This window comes from Drosophila montana, unplaced genomic scaffold (genome assembly GCF_035044405.1).
Source record: "Drosophila montana isolate Dmon_TW-CO22-7 unplaced genomic scaffold, ASM3504440v1 contig_1505_1, whole genome shotgun sequence".
Taxonomy (NCBI): domain Eukaryota; kingdom Metazoa; phylum Arthropoda; class Insecta; order Diptera; family Drosophilidae; genus Drosophila; species Drosophila montana.
In genome coordinates, this window is record NW_026996452.1 from 2,116,429 (window position 1) to 2,134,323 (window position 17,895).

The 17,895-nt window shown below is 36.8% G+C and overlaps 5 protein-coding genes across 8 annotated transcripts; 2 read left to right on the forward strand and 3 right to left on the reverse strand.

Moving 5' to 3' along the window:
* Positions 1 to 8,113: 8,113 nt before the first annotated feature.
* On the reverse strand, positions 8,114 to 9,898 carry pch2 (pachytene checkpoint 2 protein). The gene is made up of 3 exons (XM_064689779.1): positions 9,742 to 9,898; positions 9,313 to 9,685; positions 8,114 to 9,255 (listed from the first exon to the last, which is right to left on the reverse strand). Exons 1-3 carry the CDS (start codon positions 9,801 to 9,803, stop codon positions 8,407 to 8,409), a joined length of 1,284 nt encoding a protein of 427 aa, XP_064545849.1. The 5' UTR covers positions 9,804 to 9,898; the 3' UTR covers positions 8,114 to 8,406.
* Positions 9,899 to 9,947: 49 nt separating this feature from the next.
* On the reverse strand, positions 9,948 to 10,622 carry mRpS18A (mitochondrial ribosomal protein S18A). The gene is made up of 2 exons (XM_064689875.1): positions 10,446 to 10,622; positions 9,948 to 10,362 (listed from the first exon to the last, which is right to left on the reverse strand). Exons 1-2 carry the CDS (start codon positions 10,540 to 10,542, stop codon positions 9,992 to 9,994), a joined length of 468 nt encoding a protein of 155 aa, XP_064545945.1. The 5' UTR covers positions 10,543 to 10,622; the 3' UTR covers positions 9,948 to 9,991.
* LOC135433710 (protein KRTCAP2 homolog) lies at positions 10,604 to 11,328 on the forward strand. Its single transcript, XM_064689898.1, has 3 exons — positions 10,604 to 10,716; positions 10,781 to 11,081; positions 11,139 to 11,328. Exons 1-3 carry the CDS (start codon positions 10,713 to 10,715, stop codon positions 11,254 to 11,256), a joined length of 423 nt encoding a protein of 140 aa, XP_064545968.1. The 5' UTR covers positions 10,604 to 10,712; the 3' UTR covers positions 11,257 to 11,328.
* Positions 11,278 to 12,579, reverse strand: LOC135433653 (uncharacterized). Of its 2 annotated transcripts, none has more exons than XR_010437125.1 (4): positions 12,267 to 12,579; positions 11,816 to 12,208; positions 11,493 to 11,758; positions 11,278 to 11,432 (listed from the first exon to the last, which is right to left on the reverse strand). XR_010437125.1 is itself a non-coding variant. In XM_064689816.1 (4 exons), exons 1-4 carry the CDS (start codon positions 12,396 to 12,398, stop codon positions 11,322 to 11,324), a joined length of 912 nt encoding a protein of 303 aa, XP_064545886.1. In that variant the 5' UTR covers positions 12,399 to 12,566; the 3' UTR covers positions 11,278 to 11,321. The 2 variants fall into 2 exon arrangements, 1 of the variants encoding a protein (XP_064545886.1); XM_064689816.1 differs by having other exon boundaries at positions 11,493 to 11,768; positions 12,267 to 12,566.
* kra (basic leucine zipper and W2 domain-containing protein kra) lies at positions 12,523 to 17,837 on the forward strand. Of its 3 annotated transcripts, none has more exons than XM_064689790.1 (9): positions 12,523 to 12,611; positions 14,343 to 14,414; positions 14,482 to 14,658; positions 14,722 to 14,822; positions 15,255 to 15,393; positions 15,660 to 15,825; positions 16,057 to 16,300; positions 16,369 to 16,711; positions 17,434 to 17,837. In XM_064689790.1, exons 2-9 carry the CDS (start codon positions 14,354 to 14,356, stop codon positions 17,469 to 17,471), a joined length of 1,269 nt encoding a protein of 422 aa, XP_064545860.1. In that variant the 5' UTR covers positions 12,523 to 12,611; positions 14,343 to 14,353; the 3' UTR covers positions 17,472 to 17,837. The 3 variants fall into 3 exon arrangements, with proteins under 3 accessions (XP_064545860.1, XP_064545868.1, XP_064545876.1); XM_064689798.1 differs by lacking the exon at positions 12,523 to 12,611 and adding an exon at positions 13,228 to 13,366; XM_064689806.1 differs by lacking the exon at positions 12,523 to 12,611 and adding an exon at positions 13,451 to 13,660.
* The last annotated feature ends 58 nt before the right edge of the window (positions 17,838 to 17,895 follow it).

Here is a 17,895-nt window from a genome sequence, read left to right on the forward strand (position 1 = left end):
CAAAAGAAGTTGCATTTCCTCTATACTTCTTAAAGAAGTCGTAATAGCAAAGTGCGTTAAAATGTGAGACAAACACGATTAACAATTTTACTATTAAATTGTAAATGATTTTTGATGTTGATAAAATAATTTACAGAGTGTTTACTTTATAATTTGCATATTATTAGTTTTTTTTATTATGAAAACAACTTCAATTAAATTTATATGAAAATTTACAATACTTCTGAGTCTACTTTTAAGTCTAATATAAAATTAACAAAGTTAGGGTGACTATATAAATCGATCTGGGAGATCGATGGGGTGAGGCCTCCGCAATCTCCTCCGCGTTCGGACTCCTCAAATTTTACGCCTCTTTAGATGGCGTCTAGCCAGATAGTTTGCAGCCTATATGGTTTTTCATATAATATTAAGGAAGTAAGTAAATGTCACGTTTCTTGTCCACTGTACGGTGGCAGATGAAACCCATGAAACAGCGTACAGCTGGCATTAGACGTGGCTAAGTAACCACAAAGGCTATGATTAATTATCGCCCTTTCGTTTGCACAAAACGCGCGTGAAATGCAAGACAAATCTTTGACGTTGGTCTTAAATTAGCGGAGCGGTCAGCGCATCAACTGTACAGTCCTTTTATTAAAAATGTGCCGCCATTCTAATTAAAGTTGTAAGTGCAACACGAACAGAGAGAGACAGGGACAGGGACGCGATTGGCATTTAGGCGCGGCGCCTGAACTTATGCAACACTTAAAATTAATTGCAAAATTGGCTGGCAAATTGCATTTTTATGACTGTAAAATTGAAAAGCTGACATAACACTCACTCACATTGAGCAGTCTAACAGAAGTTGGAAAGAGTGCGCACAAGAAAAAGTATAGCCCCTGAACGTGGCTAATTACATTTCTACGGCTGTCTGAGTTGAGCCTGGACGGGCGTGGCTAAAGCCCAGTCAGATGGATGGCAAAATTGAAGAATTTTTTCAATTAAAATTAGCAAAAAGGCGGCAGCAAAAAGAATGCGCAACTCCTCGCACATCCAAATGGCAATCACAGCCCTCGACGGACAACTTGAATAGTGGGCGTGGCTGGCTGTTAGGCCGACCTAATCTAATTAGAAATACGCGCGTCACGAACTTGACTTGAACGACTCCCCAATGTGCAACATGGCGTATGGCCAAATAGTTTCGACTAATTTCATTTGTATTTGCCGCTTTCATTTGCAAAAGTTGTAAAAACTTCAGCCGCCCACCAAACCCAACCCCAATCCCAATCACAGTCGGCTGTCCGATAGGGGCCAAACCACAGGCGTATTTCCATTCGATGCCAAGCCGCAGGTGTGTCTTTTAGCTGGACTTTCGTCTTAAGCCTTTAACAGCATATTGTGGTGCGTTGCAAGTAGGTTAAAGCGGCTCTTACGTGACATAAAAGACTCCCATGCGAATAATGCAATTACTAAGCAATATATATATAGCTATATCAATTGCATACAGTTAGCTAATTTTTTTCTTAAAATAATATTTTTGATTTTAAGATATTATCACGAAATATGTTATATGGTAAGATAGACAATAAAGAGCTTAGTAAATATATATTGCCTTGTTTGTCTATTCCTATACAGTCTATCATTTTATTAATATATTTTTAAAGATTTCTTTTAACTGCAAGCAATACATAAAAGAATTTCGAGTTAAGCCGGATATATAATGTAGGTGCTTGAGAAAAACCTTTTTTATTTTAAACTTACATAGGTTTTAAAAATGTTGATAAGTATGTTAACCTGATCAGACCCACTTTTGATCTAGTTTCTACGTTTTTAATCTATACCTTTAGTTGGCAAAGATCTGTCTTTATGGCAAGCATTATATGTGACAGACTATCATATCATATAAATGTCAAGGAAAGGTTGCAAATCAATTATTGATACAAATGCTTAAAGGGTAATTAAAGTAATTAGTTAAAGTAATTAACCAGTTGCCAGAACGACTGACCCACTCGATTGCCAACGACTATCATAAAAATTCACTACTTAACTCTTTATATATCTAGTTTAAATTTATTTACTTTATTAATTAGAAAATTGTGTATTCTAATTAGGATTTTAGCAATTTATTTTTATAATGTCTGTACAATGTATTGAATAATTAGGAAGACACTTGTTTTTGTCGACCATGTAATAAATAAATGAAATTGTATTATATTTTCAACACTTTATCAATCTTCTATCGTCGGCGGATTACCCATTAAAAAAAGCTAGCATACAGCAAATCTGTGCAAAATACCTATTCAAATATTTTCAAACAATTTTTAAAATTAATATCTAACAAATCAACTCTGTATTGTACAATTTTAAATATATATTTTTAGGTACCATTCCATACCAGAAAAGTACGTGAAGCGCAATCCACATTTAATTCCACGAGACACAGAAAAGCAACAATGGCAACGAAGAAAAAAAAATCAAACTTCAATGATATTTATGTATGGAGACATATTGGGCGAATAAATTAATTCGGAATACAAAGTTTAAATATGTATGGCCAAAGTTTTGCTGCCCCAAATCAGTAAGCAGTGCAATTCGATGCTTCCAAGGATATATTGACTTATAAAAACGTCAATATCCAAGCAACTGGCAATGGGACGCATTGTGCGCCAAGAAAATTGCGATTGCAGCCAGAGTTTTTTTTTCGCAGCATCGTGTCGCTCGTTGAGAAATTGTATTTCATTTCATCAAATGAAGAGAAATCGTACATTTTTATAAGGTCAGCTCAGTGAACGTATGTGGATTGCTGGCAGCCTAGTGGGCCAATGCATTGTCGAGTCGAGTCGAGTCCTTGGCGCCGCTTTAGCTGCACGTCACTTTGTCGCACACTTATTGAATTTGACATGCGAGTGTGTACAGTGTACATACCTACATATATATACATATATACTGGTGTGTTGGGTTTTTTTTTTTTTGGAATGAGAAAAGGGAACGGATTACAACCAATGCCAATTTTGAAGCATTTTTCATATGACTTAAGCTTGTCGCTTGACCTCCGACTAGGACGACTTCCGGGCGGAGTAACCCTCAATCCCTCTAAGGCCAACATTCGCAATGACTGCATTTGTCAATTCTCACTTAGTTCATTTGAGTAAACACATTTGCTGCATTTCATATTTCCAGTCACGTTCTTAGCATAAATAACCAACACACACACACACACGCACACACGCGGTAGATGACTGCATACATAACATATTGTTGTGCATATTTCTTAGACTTGAATAAGTCAGCTTAAATTGTAAAGTCGTATTACAGTGCACTATAAGTTTTGCCTAAGCTTATTTTAGCTTAAACATAAAAGCTGCTTTATTATTTCACAAATATAAGCAATACGACAATTTCCTGTTTATTCGATTTCTCTTTTTCATCTTTACCTACATTTTTCTGGTGCAAAATAAGAAATCAACTTATCTCCCTTGTAACAACAATCAAACACTAATGCCATATTTTTTTAAGTTTGAAAATAATTACAGGGCATCAAACATCTAGATAAATAATAAATATTGACAGAACGTGCTCATTCTTTTAAAATTTATTAACCGCATTGTACATACATTCATGTACCTTTATTGAAGAGGACTTTTCTTAATACTCAAACAACTAAACACAAATAAAGCAAAATCATAGAAAACTTTCAATTTAAATACATATAAAAACAAAGATATAATACTGTATTTTCTTTTCATATTGTAAATGTCACTTTAATCCTTATTTACATTAATTCTTATTTTGATCTTACTTTATGTGTACAGTTTACATATTTATTCAAGTTTACTTCCCTTTTTGACAATGTCCAGTGTGGGCAGTGTACAAATGCCATTCAAAAAATTCAATTTTTGAATATTGCCTTACTCTGCGATTCTCATGAATTCAAGTAACAAGTTGCAACTCCTACTCTCCCCTTAATTTAGTCTCTTGCACACTATATCTTTCTTTATCTCTCTCTGTCTCTGTCTTTCTATTTGTCTCTCAATTCCTCTGTCTCCGTCTTCCTCTTTGTGTGTCTCTCTCTCATTTCATTCCTACTCTTATGAAAAAAAATTAAATCAATCAATCAGTCAGAACAAACAGTTTTATATATACAGATAAATAGAAAACAAGCAAACACTTATTTAAGTGTCCAAGCGTAAATTTATCTGTAAATTTGTCGAACATTTTCAGGTACTTAAAATTGTTTGCTGGAACTTTTTCAGCATTTTCACAAAGATATACAATTGTTCAAAAAAGATTTGTTTTTATCTCTTTGCTCGGCCTGCGGGGCAAAGCAAACAAAAGAAATTAAATTTGAATTTTACTGAAATCGATTTATTTACAGAAACTTCGCACGCTTTTTGTCGTGGTTTCTCTATAATGTTGTTGTTATTTATTTAGTCAGATAAATACCCAAAAATATTTTCATCAAATATATGCTGTTGTGCCACAGGCTTCGGCCATGATATAAAAACTAAACAATTTAAGGCCTCTCCGCAAGAAATTTATAATAACCGCGAAATAAACAAAATCCGCGAACGCTACCGCAGGAATTTAAATTAAACGAAAATCGAGCCAAAGGCGTTTCGCAGCGTAAAGCCAAAATTAAAAGTTTTACAGCATAAGCTTAAATTTAACAAAGCGTATTTTAGTAAATCATTTTTGTTTGGGGAACAGGAATACTATGTCTATGTTTTTTTTTATGTGAAAATTTAAATTAAGAAAGGTAATTCTATTTAAAAATGGGTACAAATAAACCGCATAAGCCTTAAATTTATACTTTACATGCATTAATTTTAACTATTTTTTTTAATATTCTATGTTATAAAATCAATATTTTGCAATATTTGTTTTTCCGCACAAATTTATTTTGCGTTATTTAATTAGGAATAAGAAAAAAGTAAACCTTTGCCACATCCTGTTTGATGTGGGATCTTATGAGAAATCGTTGGATTGTTATTTTTACATTTAGCCTGTTGTCAATCTCAGTTTCCTTTCACAAATTTATTTTACCATCAGCTAATTTTTTACCTTTACTTTTACCTAGTGTCAAAACACAGTATTCCCTCACATTTTGATATTAAACAATACTTAAATGTGTTCACATATTGTTTAAATACTTAAATTAAAAAGATCTTCGAAACTTTACTCAAATCTAAGCAATTTCGAAAGAACTTTTTTTTTGTTGACTCACATTTAAAATCTTTAGATACTTCATTAGTTCCAGTTATTTCTTGGCTTTCATTTTCAGCAAATATATTGTCGTTGTGGTCTTTTTCGGATTGGTACATTTTGGCACGGTAGAATTAGAAATCCAAACAATAAACATGAAACAATAACATTACAGAATTGTTCCTAGAAGCACACACACGCATACGTACACACACACACGCACACACTTTAAATAGTTCGGCAACAACAACAATTTCTGAGAGAATAACAATGCGAGCATGTACTAGTTCCATATTGCTGGAATGCAATCGCAAAACGCTGCTTACAGGCTTCGCCAACAAGCACAAATACACATGAGCCACAGCTCAAACATACATACACAGTCACGCAGACACACTCACACTCACACTCACTCACACAGACACAGACACAGACACAGAACAAAACATAAATAAACGTAAGCATCAATAGTTGTTGTACAATTTTCAACTGTTTTGCATCGGAGCGTACGGCACATTTATTTTGCAATTTATCCAAGGGATTCTGTCCGGCTTTCATATTGCCCATACGCACCGTGCGCCCGGCTACTCTAGACGGACACGCTGCTATTTACAAATACTTTACGCTACTCAAAAAATCGAGTGCACACAATCATAAACAATCAAATAAATAACAATACTCGTTGCATCAAGCCCTCTAACACAATACATACGTATGTGAATAAGGACAATTCAACAGCCATACGTCAATAAGGAAAAAGGTTTAGGGATGCATATAACAGGTACTACTTTAATCTATTTTGCATCTTTAGTGTTACAATTTATTTATGTGTGCAAATATGTGTATATATATACAGAGGTGTGTATGTATGTTCTTTTACACCCAACGCTGGGTAGATTTTGCCCTACTCTGCGATTCTCATGAATTCAAGTAAGACTTCATGCTTTCTTGCGTTGATTAATTGCCAACCTAATAAGCTGCATCTCGGCTTATACCCTCGTGATCTCAGACACTAAAAAAAATCTGCTTGAATTCCACTATAAGCTAATTATTTAATAATTAATAATTAAGCATTAAGATATACACATATGTATAATAAACTAGTTGATTTGCACAATTGCGGGTGAAATTTCTAAAAATGATTAAATACGTATGCATTTAACTCTTAAAATAGTTTTAAAAATAAGTTTGAAGCTAATCGAACAAAACTTAAAACTTTGACCTATGTATCTATTCCCCATTTTCCACAGATCAGGCTTAGGATTTGCGAAAAGTGTGAAATATGTTATAAATAAATTTTCATAAGGATCCTTGAAATTGAATTTGATCCACCAATTACTGCACCTCCATTTCCACCAAGGAGGCATACATTTTCAGAAAAGTGTGAAACTCCTCTCGAATGTAGATCGAATGGTAAGCAAAAAAGTTTTTTACATTCTCTGTTTGCGATTTTGGTTGGATTTTCCCAAAATCCCGTCTCCCATAAAATGACTGCAGTAAAAATGTAAGCTTCATCTTACAGCTTGGGCTGTTCGTTTATCGCCAATTAGGACAGATAGTTGCAAGGAAATTGCTTGTTTTTTTTTTTTAATATAAACAAAAGCTATAATGGTCGGAAATTATTTTATAAGTAATTTCCAAGTGCACAACTCTTAGCTCAAAGAAATCGAATTGTTTTTCTGCTCTGTGCACTTGATCGACATATTATGTAGAAGGCTTTGAAAATGTTATATGTTTTATATCTATATATAGATATTATACAACTTATAAGAAAACATTAAAATTTACCAAATTAAGTGTTGTATTAAAACTGTTTACAAAATGAACGTACAAGAATCAATTAGCAGATTAGACAGCGACGAGGCATTGGATATATATAATGAAGACGCAGCTAAGCTACCTCCAGAGGTGGCGCCACAGCTGAAGCTGTCCCTCAGTGAGAATATCCGGCGTGAGGTGGCCGCCCTCTTGACGGCACCCAACTTTATGCGCGAAATGGCCCAAGAGTTAATGTTACTAAGTGCGCCCGCAAAACCAAGCTCAGAAACCGAATACGTAAAGCTCGACGATCTCAAGGAGATTGTTGGGAAGCTCATGGCCCGCAACGTTGTTGGCCAGAGTTTGGCGACGCTGGAGGAAAACAGCAAACAGTTTGGTACGATGATACGCCACGTGGAGGAGCAGTTGCTGCAGCTCAACAAGCGCGTGGACCAGCTGACACGTGATTTGCTGGAGATCACTTTATGCGAGGAACCTCAACAACCCAACAAAAATGTGAAATGCGAGGAATCGGAAGCAACGGACAAAAATGTGAAATTGTCCGAGTCGTCGCCAATTCGATTAAGCGGCGGCGCTATAACACCGTCGGCCTACTTTTGTGACGAAGAACCAGATATGGTTAATTACAGCCACCTGGAGGAAATGTTTGCCAAACCAGAAAAGTTGCGCATCTATAATGATCTCATCTGCAAATACCACAAACAGTTAAATAAAGCTTCATCCAGCGAGACGTCCGCGCATTCTAGCAGCGTTTCCAAAAGTATCGCACTTGTGACACCACACACCAAATCGAAAGCAGACCAAATGTGGGATTCACCTTCGCCATTCGAGTCCAGGGTAGACTGTGCGCAGCTCCGGAACGATGTTGAGCGACATGCAGCGGAACGACGTCAGTTTGAAACCAATATGCTGATGTACCGCAAGTCGCAGTTCAGTCTTCAGCTGAACAGTCGCATTGATAAGTTCTCCTTCACGCTGTGGAATCGAGTCAATCCAGCCAAGGACTGCAAACAGCCGCAGAAATTTGAGTAACATACAACGCCAGCATTGTAGGATTAGTCCAGCTAGACAAACACAATCCGATTGGCGCATCCATTTAAATCAATATGACATCCACCTAAATAAATAATACATTAAGAAAACAAAATGCCGACAGTCATTTTTGACAGGTAATTTTATTAACCCTTGGAGTAATGATGAGTTATGGGGATATGCATAGTGAGAAAGAATTTTCGCATGCATTTCACATATTCAAGGGAAACAGAAAGAAGTGTGTATGTAAAACTGGGAAAAATTAAAAATCTGTATGGTGTGCAAATGAAAAGGGTTTGCAAAAGTATATCCTGAGGATGAACACATCGAGTCATCGTACAGCATTGTTTTTAGTAAAAGCATCACATTTAATGGATACGGGACTTATAGGGAGTCAATTGCTTAACCAATTTCTCGTCATGCCATTTCATTCACATTTGTATCTATCTTTAAGTGTCGTTGTTCAGCTAGTAACTGCTCCAAGGCTAGTAGCATTGCGTCCAGGAAATCCGATAGGGTTATCTTTTGGTTAAGCTCAAAGAGATCTCGGCTCGTGTGATGAGCGTGAGCCAGCAGCGGCAACTTGCGCAGCGTGCGCCCACTTAGACCAACACTACGTTCGGCCAGATTAGTCAGCAGATCCTCAGAGTCCTCTTGATTGCCTTCCAAGTCCTCTGTTCTCACAATGCCCCTCGCCATCAATTCGGCCAGCATTGACTTGTAAATGGAGCCTATGGCTGCTATAGCCGGCAAGCCAATAAACTGACGTATATCTGCGCGATCCAAAAAGGCCAAATCAATGCATTGCGCCAAGTTCGAAGTTGCCAAAATGAGCACATTTGGACAGGCCTTTATATCATCCAGCTGGGTAAGCACCGCATTAACCACTCGCATGGCATCTCGCGGCTCATTGCTGCTCATAGCACTTCGTTGATACGCCAGGGATTCCACCTCGTCAATAAGCACGCAGACCAAATTGTTTTTGTCCGCCACAAGCTCACCGATTTTGCCAAAGAGACGCGCGACCAATTTGCCACTCTCCGAGAACCACTTTGAAAACAGACTGTGGCTGTTGATCTCCACGAGATGGGTGTAGGCGAAACTGCTTTGTGTCCTTATGGCCAGCTTCTGAGCGAGCGCCTTGCACAGACTAGTCTTGCCAGTGCCAGGTGGACCATGCAGTAGCAACAAGCGGTTGCAAGCAATTACATTAGTGTCCACACTATGTTGCGAGAAACTCAAAGCTGACAATGCGAATTTAAGCAGCTGCAAAATGCATAATAACTACATGCATATACTATATATACATTTGGTAAAACATACCTTTTCCTTCAGTCCTTCCTCGTAAATCAAATTATCCCAGAGGCCAACAAACTCAGTGGCAGGTAGCAGGACATGATTAGCAGCTATCACACTGTCCAGGCTATCGGAATTGCCATCGCCTTCACCGTCAAATAGCCCACCAGCTGATCGCACCTCGGGACGATGCGTCGTGTAGAAATGATAGCAAAATTTCAATCTATTATGATCCGGCTTTACGGTTCCATTTTCGCCGTTGTCTTTCTCCAGCAGAATACTCTCAACAGATTGAAGTTTGGTGTCCGGAGCGAATGCAACATTCCAGCGCAACGTTTTTAATGATTTTAAATATGCGTCAAGTTGTGGCTCGATTGCCGCTCGAAGCGTCTGCATCCGCCTGTGAGCAAAAATCATTTCAGCCAACCTTATATTATTGCAAAACTGTTTACTCACTGCTCGCTGCGCAGCACACGCACTTCCACGTGCACCGTATTGTTATTGCTTAAAAAATTCATTTGTGTTTAGAAACGCGCCGAATTAAATGAAAATTTTAAAGAATGCCAATGACAATGTGACCGAACACTTTTGTTGGCAAAATATTTGGCAGACGATAATAATCGATACCTATGCTAAAACGCCGGTTCATAAACTTCAACATATAAAATGGAAAACATTTACATTTATTATTGTGTTATAACTAGCTTTAGTATTTAATCGTCGACTCCAAAAAATACTTGTTAAACTTGCGCCATCCAAATCTTTTCTTTGGGTCCTTTTTGCTCCAAGACGGCGCAAGGTTCGGCATTAGGCCAGCCTTTTGAGCCATGGTAACGAGTGTGCCCATCTTCTTTTGCTGCCGATGACACAATCCTGTTATACGTCTAGGCAACATGCAGCCATCAGAACGGACGTATTGCGATAAAATTAGCACGTCCGTGTGCTTAATGTCCAAACCCAACGTGCACTCTGGGCAAAAGGTGCTGGAACAGGCCGGTTTCAGCATATTTTCTGAACGTTGTGATACCACATTTACGCCCTCAAAGACCAGTGCATTGTTTTCCAGTTTCTCATGTACTTAAAATACGACAATATTTGTTTTCAATACAAACTCAGCAAGGTTATGAAACATCCCGTTGTGTGCCAGGCATTGTACTTACTTTCTTTTATAAACAATGGTGTGCTTGTTGCAATTCTACGTGACTGCCAGAACGTTCCTCGAAACGTGCTGGTGGCTGCTTTTAACAAAGTTGCCATGTTTTCATTAATAATTTAATTGTTAAACGCAATTTCTGCTATTTACAATGGTCCCTCTCTGACTTATCTTCGATAGATATCGATATTTGTAAACTTTCACCATATATATATGCAGCTATCGATAGCTTTTCGCTTGTAGTGCAGATAGCGATTGAATCTCTAGCTTAAAAATGTGTAAGTTTTTATTTTCGCGAAATAATGCGGTAGATGTAATTGTAATAATAAATATAATTTGCAGCCGCCTCAATCACAACCAAAAGCACTCTGATCTCTACAATTATCTCTGGCATACTGAGCTTGGTTATTTTTGCAACGCTGCGTTTCTATGCCCAATGGTTTAATGATTCCCAACTAAACATTTTGTTTGGCGGCTATCTGTTTTCTTGGTTGTTTATATTAAGCCTCACATGTTTATCAAATGCTGAAATGCTAATATTCGGGCCTGATTTTCAGGCCAAACTTGTGCCAGAGATTTTATTGTGTTTATCGTTAACAGCGGCTGCTGCGGGCGTTGTTCATCGCGTCTGTGCAACAACCAGGTAAGTGAATGCCGACGCCTACGCAGAAATCGAAATAAACTATTGTTTTTCTTTTAGTATTCTATTCTCCCTGGTGGGATTGTATTTTCTTAATCGAATCTCTTCTAACTATTACAACAGTGTAGTGGTGCCCGTCGATGTGCCTTTGCGGAAAAGCGGAAAAAAGTATAAGTAATTTTGGCTTAAAGCATAAATGTGTGTGTTATATGTAACATGATAAATATATGTATATTGTACAACCTAAAAACTTATTCTTTTGTCATGCACCACTTCGTTTCCAGGCTCTGAAGCTATTTCATTTCCAGCTTCCGGTAAAAGGTTCAGTATGTTAAAGTCAATGAAGCGTACCAACTGCGAAAATGGATATTTAGCTTAAAGTATTATTATTGAAATTTAGGCAAGGCCTTATACCATCAAGCCTGCTTTGCATTTGTCTGTCTTGTGCTTCTCTTCCAGCTTGTTTCTGAGGATCTTGAACCAATCCGAAATTTCAGTCCCAGTCTCTGCTTGGGGCAACTCAAAGCCCCGGTATCCGGCTTGCTTCAATGCCGCGTTGTTACTGTTAAGCGCAGCTGTTGCCAATATTAATGCAAAGCTCTTCACCAATGTGTATATTTTTTTGAGTGACCATTCGTCTAATATTGTCTCCGCCTTTAGGGTTTTAATCATTTGCCAGACTTCTGAAATCTTTCAAACAAAAGTAAACACGAATATTCGCTTTTTGCTTGACTTACATTTCGATATATATGCATGACAACTGGTCCCGAATTCGCCAACTCGGCTATAAAAGCGCGCAAAAGGCCCAGTGATATCATTTTTCCCGTTTCACTTGCTGTGATTATATGCGGTATTGCCCATAATAAATAAAGCATATAATCATACTCAGTATGGTTCTCAGCAAGGCTTGCAGCGAATTTTAAGTTATCAATTAATTCACGAGTAGCATAGTCAATCATTGTTGGCTTTAACATGTCTGAATAATTGAAACAATCGTTCAAGAGTTCGAGGCGCTGGTTTTGTATTTCAGGATCCCCTAGTATAAGCAACATAATGGCAGCGGAATATAACGATGTTATTTCCTCAAGGCTCAAATCTTTTTTAAGTGCCTTTAAAAAGTCTCCACAAATCTGAATTGGAGGAATAGAGCTAAAAACAATATTTACATACAAATCAAATCTACTGCACCTTTTGCACATCTTCCTGTGTCTTGAACGTATTTTTATGCCCGTTATAATCATAGTACTGTTCAAGGGGTCGTAATTTAAATAGTACTTGGTGCAACTGCATATATTTAAAATTCTTAAAATTCGAATCCATATTTATCACTATATTGTGATAGCAGCAAATAATATATCAGCTGTGTATCGGCGTCTTTGATTTTAGCGATAGTATCGAACACTGATGATATCGATAAAATATAACCATCGTTGATATTGCCGCTATCGCAGCACTGCATTAGTGTTTTTCGCACGCTCGTACACGGACTAACAGCTCAATTTCTTCAGCAAAACAGCTTTTTTTGTTTTAATCGTAAGTACATAATACAATTTAGTGAAAATATTTCAAAGTATAATTTAGTATATTACTACGCATGTTAGTTATGTGTGATTTCTGATCAATTGCGCAATTCTATGAAAGATTGCGCGCAATAAGGCCTCAAGTCTTAGTCATTTATGTATGCTTGTGTGTATTAGTGCATGCATACATACTTGCGTATTGTCTGTACATATAATTTTTAAGAAAGGTTATGATGTACATGCATTATGTGTATGTGGGCTTATTTGTAAAAACGGAACCCCATATTGAAGCTACAGTGATTCATAATCGTTGCAAATAATCAATTGCTTTTATAACATACTATACACAACATACTGTATAACGACTGTACACTCATAATTAAATAAGTGCCACGAAATACGCGTTCACAATTTTCTAATGGCGGAAGAGAAAGCATTCATTGTGAATGAGTCGTTGAATTTTCAACGGCATTCGCAAAAGAGCTGGTTCATTATTGCATTGGCAAAGCCCAGACAAATAGAACCTCGAAATTGATGTGCACACAGACGAAATACATGGACAGACATGTATATATGTACATGTGTGTGAGCTGTTTGAATGCCAATGTATTGCTACAAAATGGCGCCGACCACATGTCGTCGTGTCGTTATCGTCGGCATTCAACGAAATGTGTGTGTCATTTGCTTTCTGAATTTCGTTTAACAAAGTGGTGTGCGCAGAAGAGGCGCTCGAACGTCAAAAACACATTAACAGCAAAGAATACGCATGTATGTATATAGTAGCCGATTGTGATATTTAATAAAAATAGAATTTTTGACATACACTGAATTTAAAAGCAACAAAATTGTTAAAGTTAATATTTAAACAGAAAACACAATCGGCAGAAATTTCTGCAGGTTTTTCTCTCTTCCTCTCTCAACTTTTGAGTGTCTCTGTGTGTGCGTGCGTGTCAATTTTGCAGTTAAAATTAAAGTAGACGAAAATTTGGGAAAAACAAAGCACTAAGGAAACTCATTACGTCCATTTTGATTTCACTGAGCTTATTGTCCAGCTAGTCCAAGGTAAAAATTCTTAGAGGCTTTGCGAGAATTTTCAAAACTAACGGCCTGTTAAACTCACACATGCATGCACCTATGTGTATGCACATCTAACCTCCTAGAAACACGCTCGCGCGTTCACATTTAAGTACGATACAATAAGGAACGAACGCTGAAGCAAAATCATTGGCAAATTTAAATCCGTTAAGTGAAAGTGTAAGTTTAATTTCTTGCAATTAAAACTGGCTAAAAATTAAGTTCGACAACAAAGCCTTTGTGTATATACATACATACGTATTAAGTATACATTGACCTCGTTTGCAAGCGCGCTCCCAGTAACAAAGTCAACGTGCTTATGTACATATTTTCAAAAATTTCACTTTATTCTGATGTTTCTTTGCTCGCTTCTTCTTTAGGCGAGCTCTCACAGTTCGCCTTTCATTGGCCGTTCAGCATTATCAAACTGTAAGAGATTATACGCATGTATATATGTATGTGTGTTTGCGTATGTGAGGCACACACGATCAAGTAATTTTTTTTAGGTTAGATAGCATTGGCACACGATTTGATTCAACGTGTTAGCGTTTTCACACATACAGAACCTAGTAACCTTGTATATCACGTCATATATATATATTTACTGTAAAAAAGAAAATACAAATTTACTAAAAAAAAAAAATTGATTGTCTCTACTTCATTTCTGCAGCAATTTATTGTATGAGTCAAAAAACTGAAAGACCAGTGCTATCGGGTCAACGCATCAAGACCAGAAAAAGAGGTAAGCCTTTAGCTAAAATTAATAGTGTTCAAATATTTCTGAACATATTACCGTTGTTTCGGATTAGATGAAAGAGAAAAATATGACCCAACGGGATTCCGTGATGCGGTCATTGCTGGTCTCGAAAAAACTGAAGGCGACCTGGAACAAATCTCTAAGTTTCTAGACAGCGCGGGCAACAAGCTCGATTATCGTCGTTACGGTGAAGTGCTGTTTGATATATTGATTGCGGGTGGTCTATTAGGTGAGTGGAAATATCTATTTAAAATACCGCCTCAGCTAATATTTAAATGAAATAACATCTTAGTGCCTGGCGGTTCTATATCTCAGGATGGCGAAAAGCCACGCACAAGTTTTTGCATTTTCGATGCACCCGAGGATATGGAGTCAATGCGCAACCATGAGCAGGTTAGTAAATCGTTGACACAATGCTGCGTGCATATTATTAGAACCGGTTATTGGTCGATGCAGATAATCGGTGTCATTATATGCCAAATGAAACGCCTCATTTTACTTGTCTTTATTTTGTATAGAAATAATTACAACAATCTAAAGATTTCTAATGTTGCGACAAACCAGTCGAGTCATGTTTATACACATCTGTGTATTATTGTAAACCTTAGCCGCATATTATTAGAACTGGTTATTAATTACTTGTATTATAATCGGTGTCAAAATTATGCAAAATGAAACGCCACATTTTACTTGTCTTTAATTTTTCGCAAAACTCGATTCTTAAAGATTTCTAATGTTGCGACAATATAAATTTTTAATTACATTATCGAATATGCCCAAATTTAATTATGCCTCATAACTAATGTAAAAATTAAATGTTTACAGGTGTTTGTTAAACTCATTAGACGGTACAAGTACCTTGAGAAAATGTTCGAAGAGGAAATGGGTAAAGTTTTGTTATTCGTAAAGGGCTTTACGCCAAGTGAACGCATTAAGCTTGCGCGCATGACTGCGCTCTGGTTAGGTAAGCATATTTAATTAATTTAATTACATATCAATAAATATATTGAAGTCATCTGTTATATTATATGAGTTGTGAGCAAACGATCATACACTCGTACTACAGTTGGCTAATATTAAATTTATAGTCTTGGTATACTGACTCTTGCATGTAAAAATATAAGCCTAATGCAAAAGCCACGAGCCCAAGCACATTTTTGGCCATGTCTCAAAAACTTTGCTGGGTTTTTGAATACCGTTCTAAAAGGGGGTTTTCATTGTAATTTGCAGTTAATGGCTCTGTGCCGCCAAATGTATTGCTGGTACTAAACAATGAGCATCTGATTAAGGATGGCATTGCACTCGAGTTTTTATTGGAGCTGTTTTTGACGTTCAAGCAAGAGAAGGGCATTGCATATCTTATTCAGGCGCTTAAAAAGGGTGGACTGGAAAGCAAGTAAGTTGCAACACATTTTTGTAAATTTTTGGAATGTTTTCAGGAAGATCTACATGCATATCTTGTTAATCTTTAATTAACATTCCTAGAGTAATCACTTACACGGAATTTAATGCATGTCGCAAATAAACTAGCTTTATTTGGGTGCCCATTTCATTTCGTACATTTGCACACCGTAACGAATTTTACGTGCAACATGTAGAACTATAACGAATGTAATTTTTGTTGCAGACTTATGGACTTTTTCCCACTAAACAAACGTACTGAGGAATATTTTAAACAAGTTTTTCTTGACAAAGAACTCAATGAGATCATCAAATTGCATAAGGCTCAGGCCAGCCAAGAGGCCAAACGTGAACTGCAGCAGACCCTCATCGATGATATTAACGATGAGAAGGCACATAATGAAATAACTGCAGACATCAAAGAGTTTGCACTACGTACCAACATTCCTGATCATGAGATAATTGTTATTGTAAGTGGTTGGGTTTCTATGCATGCTTAACTGTTTTTCTTATATTCCATTTAAACTTGATTTATTAGATTTGGTCCACAATCATGTCGTTGGGAGAATGGAACAAAAAGGAGGAGCTTGTCACCGATCAAGCGGTGCGTCATCTAAAGACATACTGCACCCTCTTGCAGGCGTTTGCCTCAACAGATCGTTCAGAATTGGCATTGATATTAAAAGTGCAGGAGTTCTGTTACGAAAATATGAATTTCATGAAAGCGTTCCAAAAGATCATCTTGTTGTTCTACAAGACCGAGGTATTGTCCGAGGAGATCATCTTGCGCTGGTACAAGGACGGACACTCTAACAAGGGCAAAATGCATTTCCTTGAACAAATGCGCAAATTCGCCGAATGGCTCCAATCTGCCGAGGAAGGTTAGTATATAAGAAACGATGTTATTGTGAAGACCATTAATTATAAGGCTGGCAATTTTTGAGAATGGAATTGCCTTTTTCTTTGGCAATTTCAGTGTACAAATTTGCAAGAGCATTTGGGTTTTTTGCTTGCCTCGTTGTTTAAAAACTATAGAACAACGCAGGCCAATGAAAACCTGGACATCCGATGAAATAATGCTGCATGTTTTCTAATCAACTTTTTAAGTCGTACAAAGTCTTAAAAAGCTCATGTAAAATATGCAAGAGCAAAAGAATGATTGGGTGTCCATATAACTAAACATAGTTACATTTGGCCAATAATCGTTCGGACAAGCATTCAAACTTGGTTCTTTTCCAGTTATAAGGCTGGCAATTTTTGAGAATGGAATTGCCTTTTTCTTTGGCAATTTCAGTGTACAAATTTGCAAGAGCATTTGGGTTTTTTGCTTGCCTCGTTGTTTAAAAACTATAGAACAACGCAGGCCAATGAAAACCTGGACATCCGATGAAATAATGCTGCATGTTTTCTTATCAACTTTTTAAGTTTCACAAAATCTTAAAAAGCTCATGTAAAATATGCAAGAGCAAAAGAATGATTGGGTGTCCATATAACTAAACATAGTTACATTTGGCCAATAATCGTTCGGACAAATTGAACTTGTTATTCATTTGGGAATAGTAAACTAATATACATATATATATTGCCTACTTTTTACTTTTAGAATCTGAATCGGAGGATGAGCAAAAGTTAGGCGACTAACAAATATATTAGGCGCAGTCCATTATCTCGGCATTAAAGCAACTGCAACTATACGGAGTCGCCATCATCATCATATATATGCATATGTATATATATATATATTTCGCATTACCAACAGCCAACCGAACTACACTCCCCTTTGGAAATTTCCTAGATGTTAACAAGACCCATGGACTTTGCAACGTAAAGAGAGAGGAGAGAGCCAAGCCGCAAAATTCGAAATTTACTGTACACAATTTAATAGTTTTTCTAAACTACTTTCTACATTTCAAAATGTGCACTTAAAATTGTTAAATTTATTCATTATGAGCAATACTTCAGTGAATTTCAAAACAAACAAAAAATGAAAAAGATACAAACACAAAACTTGAAAAATTGTTTATAAATATGTATGCAAACAAAAAAAAAAGCCCGGAAAAATCTT